The sequence below is a fragment of the Anguilla anguilla genome, chromosome 13 (assembly GCF_013347855.1).
Source record: "Anguilla anguilla isolate fAngAng1 chromosome 13, fAngAng1.pri, whole genome shotgun sequence".
In the NCBI taxonomy this organism is placed as follows: domain Eukaryota; kingdom Metazoa; phylum Chordata; class Actinopteri; order Anguilliformes; family Anguillidae; genus Anguilla; species Anguilla anguilla.
In genome coordinates, this window is record NC_049213.1 from 19,729,249 (window position 1) to 19,735,906 (window position 6,658).

At 41.9% G+C, this 6,658-nt stretch overlaps 1 protein-coding gene across 2 annotated transcripts in view; it reads right to left on the bottom strand.

Moving 5' to 3' along the window:
- Positions 1-1,891: 1,891 nt before the first annotated feature.
- Positions 1,892-6,658, bottom strand: part of LOC118210666 (nucleolar protein 4-like) — a 59,336-nt gene continuing 54,569 nt past the window's right edge. For both annotated transcript variants that reach the window (XM_035387030.1, XM_035387029.1), the window contains exons 8-11: positions 5,023-5,211; positions 2,695-2,814; positions 2,319-2,523; positions 1,892-2,121 (exon numbers count right to left, since the gene is read on the bottom strand). In XM_035387030.1, coding sequence (XP_035242921.1) covers positions 1,904-2,121; positions 2,319-2,523; positions 2,695-2,814; positions 5,023-5,211 — 732 coding nt within the window. In that variant the 3' untranslated portion in view covers positions 1,892-1,903. The remainder of the gene's footprint in view (positions 2,122-2,318; positions 2,524-2,694; positions 2,815-5,022; positions 5,212-6,658) is intronic.

Genomic DNA, 6,658 nt, shown 5'->3' on the forward strand with positions numbered 1-6,658 from the left:
AATAGGCACTAAAGCTGCAAGTAATACAGCACAGAAGGCATTAGGCGTAGATCTGCGGGTTGCCGTTTCACTGTACATCGTAGTTGCCGTTTCACTGTACGACCGGTCTTCTCCTGTTGACATTTTTACGGCCCATCAGCTGGACCCCTCTGAGTGTGTACTGAATACTGCACCTGGAAAATCTCTTATGCTTCTTCACAATTTCTCACTGGGAATAACCTTCTGGCCACATTGTTTACTTGGCCCGACACATCTAAGCCTTCTTGCAACCTAATGCCCATTTTACTTGCACTACAGGCTAAAGGTATTAGCCTACCTGGGGTTTGCAAAAAAACTTAAGGGAGTTAAGATTTCACCCAATTTAATTACCCCTCCACCTCCCTCCCACCCCTCCACGTCCCACTTCGCAAAATGATTGTAAGTAAAGCCAAAGGAGGCTATTTTGGGAAAAGTCGTGTCTAAGATTAGTTTTAAGTAAAAGCCATCTTTTTGTGTTATTGTAGGTAGAAACTGAAAAAAGAAATGTTCTTTGGTTTGTTATTTAATAAATGTGCATATATTGGTCAAATCTAGTTTATATATATCCATATAGTGTATATAGTGAGCTCCATAGTCCTTGGGAGAAAGCCATATTTTTTATTTTAAGTGCAAATGCTCTACTTTTATTAAAGGGTATATTTTAAATATTTTGGTTTCAATATTTGGTTAGAAATTACAAAACTTTTTATACATAGTTTTTTTGCATAATATTAATATGTCCCAAACATTATGGTGCCCTGAAATGGGGGGCTAAGTATAAAAAGTGCTGTGATTTATACATGATGAAACCAAAGTGTATAAAATACCCTTTAATAAAAACCGAGAATCTCCACTTTAACTGCATTTGAAGTGTTTAAATACAAATCTAAAATTTTGGAGTACAGAGCCAAATCAAGAAAAAAAAGTCTTTGTCTCAAACATTATATAACTATAACTATATATTTAAAATACACATACAATGCCTTCAGAAAGTTTTCAACTCCATTTGATTATTTCTTGATCAGTACCTTGGAACGGCCCAGCCAAAGACCAGATTTAAATCTCACTGAAAACCTGTGGTTTGATGACTTGAATGGATGTCCACCACTGCTCTCCGTGTAACTTGGTAGAGAATAAATCTGCATGGAGGAATGGGCAAAAATGATAAAACGGTAATGTGTGAAGATCATACTGACATATCGAGGAGACTCACAGAACTGCAACTGCATAACTACAAAGTATTGACCCTGGGGGAAGAATGGTTTTTTAAATGACTAATCCTTAATTTAAAAATAAATTGAATAAAAACTACTTATTTGCATAAAATGCACTCAATTTGTTGTATTGGTGAAGGGGGGGGGGGGGGGGGGCGGGTATTTAAAAGCATTCAAATGTAAGGTGTAACAGGAGGTCAAAATATGAAAAAGTAGAAAAAGGATGAATCGTTTCTGAAGGCACTCTGTGTATATATAATGACCTATGGCACAGGGCAGGGTGGGGGGGGGGGGGTGGTGTTTATCTTGCTCTGATATTTCATAAATTAATCTATTAATATATCGACAAATGCCTTAAAACAGGTGTTTTACTGTGTGCAACAAATGACTTTCTCATTTCCCAATTGACGCTCACTTTTTTTCTGCAAATCTGAAAATGAAAATGCCCGTATGCAACTCATTATCTGTGCAATTCCAAATTGCGTGTTCTGGTTTAGAGACACCCCTAAAATACATATTTATACACACAAGTGTATGTGGGTGTATTAGTGTCTGTGTAAATGACTCTGTATATATAAGCATGTGTGTGTAAATGAGTGTGTGTATACGCATGTATGTGGGTGTGTAATTGGGTGGTATATATACTGTACGTCCTGTACGCATGTGTGTCCTCAGTTCTGCATTAGGATCAGGCTCTCTAGTTCGTCAGCAGAGCGCAGCAGGAAGGCGGCCGACTCGCGGTATCCTGCGATGAGCTGCCTCACCGCCGTGATCTCAGGGGGGCTGAGCTGAGCCGACGCCCCCCCTTCACCCCCACCCTGCCCCTGGCTGCTGGAGCTGCCCGAAGATGGGTTCGAGGCTAGAGACTTCATACTGAGGTCTGTTGGACCTGAGGGACAAGAGAGAGGGAAAGACAGAGACAGATAAGAGAGTCTGTCCATACAGGGCAGGTTTGCACTCCATAATACTTGAGAAGTGGAGGCAGAGTTGCACTTCTTGACAAAATACAAAAATACAGAATGGTAAGACCGTACATAAATACACATTCAACCACATTCACCGAAAAACAAAGAAAGATCCAATTACCATTGCTCTGAGCAGCACCAGTTGTCAAGGAAGCAGGGTGCTGCGGAGTGCTGCCAAGGCCACTGTAACCACGGAGATTGTAGTTGAGCCCCCCGTTGGTGTAGAGCTGGTCCTGGGGGAAGGCTGAGGCTGGGAGGGAAGAGGCAGAGTGCGCCAGAGAGGCAGACTCCCGAGGGTGGGGCCGGTCAAGTGCACTCTGTTCATCCTGGGGGGGACAGCAAGAGACAGGTACATCCCCTTCAGTATTTACAAGCAGGGGCTTGTGGGTGAAGCTGTTGAGCAGGTGACTGTGCTTACACTGGCAGAGCAGGGGCCTGTGGGTAAAGCTGAGGAACGCTGGACTGCGGGTAGAGCGGCAGGTAGAGTCATGACTCACGTGGTTGGGCTGGAGGTCCAGGCGCATGCGTTTGGCAGCGTTGCGTGTCTCACTCTCACAGGCAGCGGCCAGGATGGTCTCCGCCATGGCTGAGGTGAGGTGTGGGGGCGTGGGCCGCGTCTGACACAGGAGACAGGGGGGAGATGAGTGTGTGTGTGTGTGTGTGTGCGTGTGTGTGTGTGTGTGTGTCTGTGCGTGTGTGCGTGTGTGTCTGTGTGTCTGTGTGTGTCTGTGTGTGTGTGTGTGTCTGTGCGTGTGTGTGTGTCTGTGCGTGTGTGTGTGTGTCTGTGCGTGTGTGTGTGTCTGTGCGTGCGTGTGTGTGTGTGTGTGTGTGTGTGTGTGAGAGACACCGTGCTCGATGTTCCGGAAAGAACACATCTAGACGTCTTTCTCAACATAATAATAATAATAATAATAGTACTAATAATAATAATAATAATAATAATACATTTATTTTGTATAGCGCTTTTCACAGTCTCAAAGATGCTTTACAAGGAAATCAAGGAGCACTACATATAACTGATGGTAGATATTAACATGGTGAGGTTTGCCCTTTTGAGAGTTCAGTTAAAAAACCATAAATTAAAGAGCACTGAGTGAAACTACACAGCTTATTTCTTACTTACTCCCCCATTTCTTATTGTTCTTTAGGGACACACTCCATGCAACTTCATCTATTGCAGGGGTTCCCAAACCAGGCCCTGGAGAACCCCTGTGTTTGCTGGTTTTCATGCAACTAAATGAAGGTTAATGAAACAACACAGGTTTGGCTTGTCACAAATGGGTCTTTCTTTGAACTTCCTTTTCCACAGGTGGTTTAACTTGAATGATCACCTGTCATTGACCACACCCTCAGCATTTAGGACTTCACCGATTTCAGTTGTAGGTCTATAAATTAAGAAAGACAAAATGTAACATCTTTCAGAAAGAACCATTTGCCACCGCACATTACAGAAAATTTAAGTATTAGTAGTCCGAGAACTGATCAGATTGCTTAAACGTCCCTAAGTTAATATGGAATATACTTTATACTTTAGGAATTGCAATGAACTTGAGAAAAAAACAGCATACACAAGGGCGCTCCAGGACAAGAGTTGGAAATGGGAACCCCTGATTCTTTTGAGGGTTAGTGCACTGAACAGGCTTGGCCACTAGAGGGCAGCTTTATAGAGTATATACTGTATATATAATTCAGGTTATTACGAATACAGATACTAACAGCTGTGTTTAAACTTCCTTTTCCCAAGGCACAGGATTTGTGGCCCATTTTGGATCCCAACCAGTAACCATATGGTTGCAGATTAAGCGCCTCCAATATTGTAGTCACATGCACATCTACACCATATTGAAAAAAGTAAAACCATATTTAAAATACAATGTAAGGAGCTGTTCCATTGGGGAGTGATTATGTATCCTAATTACAAGAATCTTGAAGCAACAGATTTAAAACTGAATTGGCATTTAGACATTTTGAGCTGAATTTTAACTAGACCAGTAGATTAATAAAATTTCAATCTTTGGAAATGGAAGTAAACTGACATTTAGACATTCTGAAATTCAAATGAATTTGAGGAATTAACCCCTAACCGCTGTATGTCCAAATAAAAATGTATAATTAACTACAAATTAGAACCAGAAAGTATATATCTCCTTGTTTTGGTCTGGAGTTGAAGGGATAGTTGACTTTCTGAGATATTTTTCTTGATAATATAACAGTTTTTGTGCATTTTTTGACAGTTTTTCTGTGCAATGAAGGCCCAGCTGGCTTCGTAATGGCTGGTGTTCGGCCATTCAGGAGCGTTCAAAAGAACAAAACACACTTTAGGTAATTCCAAGGCAGCGTGTACAGCAACATTATGCCTTATGCATTAATTTTATATCACTTATTCATTATTTTAAACATAAGTATTAGTTTCCTTATTATGCCAGTACTTCATCCCTACTTAGTTCTCAACCAGCGCAAGCTCTTCACTCCCAAAGATCTAGGTCAGTTGGGCTTGCACCCGTACACCAGTATGCACTGTGTGTACCAAATACACAGAAAAAATATCTGAACCCGTTGCCATTTAATAATAAAACTCCAGAAAGGCGTTGGTTGAATGTTGCTTTTCAGAAGTGTCTGCTGTTTTGTCATATGCCGTAAAGCTTTTTTAAAAAATCATGGTTGATGATTCACTTGTTATTTTTCAGCTCGGATTTCTGATTAGTTACGGAAAAAAGCGGCAAAATAGTACTGGACACTGGACTGTGAACTGTCACACTTGAAGTAGTACACTAGTGTAACTGAATAATTAACATTAGGATGATGATGATGAGGGGCAGGCGCACCTCCATGCCGCTCTTCTTCATGCGGCGGCAGGACTTGAGGTAGGTACGGATGCGCTTACGCGCGCGCTCCTGGAACTCTGGGAACTGGCGGCTGCAGGACTCGATGATGGCCTGGATCTTCTCCTTGGGCTGCTTGGAGATGGGAACCATGCGCTCCAGATTCTCATCCACAAACAGCCTGACAAACATCTGAGTATGGACAGGGAGAAAGAAGAGAGAGGGAGGGGGAGGAGTGAGAGAGGAAGAAAGGGGGGAAGGTGAAGGGAGAGGGGATGCAGAAGGTAAAGAGAAGAAGAGAAGGAAGGGGGAGAGGGAGTGATAAGGAGACCAAGTGAAACAGACTGCTATTTCCAAAATATACAAACTAATATTTGTGTGAAGGAATATTACGTGTATTTGTGAAGCTTGATGCATCTAAATATTCAACTGAAAGTGGAATTACAGAGGAGGAAATGAAGGGGGGAAATGAAGAGAAACAGAAGAAAAGTTAAGAGAAGGGACTGACAGACAGATACAGATGGAGACACACTGCATAATGGATAATTAGGTCCCACACTTTCCTGTTTTTATCCTTACCTCCACCTTCTGTTTTAAGGCTAATGAGCAGCGTGACAGATCTCTAATTGCAACAATATGGCCGGTTTTAAGCGCTTCAGGTGTTAACCCGTGAGAGTGGTGTTACGCCGAGCTCACGTTCATCATCTCTCAGCCAGGCTCCAGCACTGGAGAGCTGGAAATTACCGCTTCTCAGGTCCAGCTTAAATTAGCTTTGGGGGAGGAAAATCACACTTGCGCACAGCACGCATAAAACTGCCATTATCCTGAACGTGTAGGATAGGGATGATGTTCATGCTTATACTGGAGGACACGGAAGACGTACGTTGTGGATGGGGTTGGCAATTATTCTTATATTCTTATTTTCTTATTTATTCTTACATTGAAGTTATTTTACAGGAAGGACTCCTGTACTGAAGTGGTAAGATAGTGGTGACTCCTGAGATGTCTTTACACTGATGTACTGGTTAAGAATGCCAGGTCAGAGCCGGGAAAAATGAAACAACGAGCAATTGCACTGACATTCTTTTATTGCCTTTTACCCAGTATTTGGTCTTTACACTGCTCAGATGAACCAGCATTGATTACATAATTTTCCTATTGCATACATATTGGCTATATATGTCCTCTGCATCAAATTTATTTTTGAGGTAATTTCCTGTTTTTTTCACCTTATTCCCCTAGCTTTCAGTTTTTCCAAGATCATTTGATAAACATTGGAATCACGGACTGTACTACCATCAATTTGTTTAATAATTTCCCAAACCCTTATATTTAATAACTCCCTGACTTCCATTTCTGTCCAATTATTTCCTTTATCCCCTCCAGTGGCCACCGTGTTACTGCTGAAACTGTTGACACAAAGCAATTCACACGGACAGCTGACAGCCTATGGAATGTTTATGTGGCTTGTTACTTTGTTACTATGGCAATGTACTGCCATTTCTCTGGCTTTGCTTCACACAGAAGAAATACCGGGTCAGGTCTGACTTTTTTCCTATGTTGTGTGGTGGGTCAGAGCCGAGTAATTTTAACCCGCCTTTATTCTCAGCTTAATGTCTTTACACAGAGATCGATACCA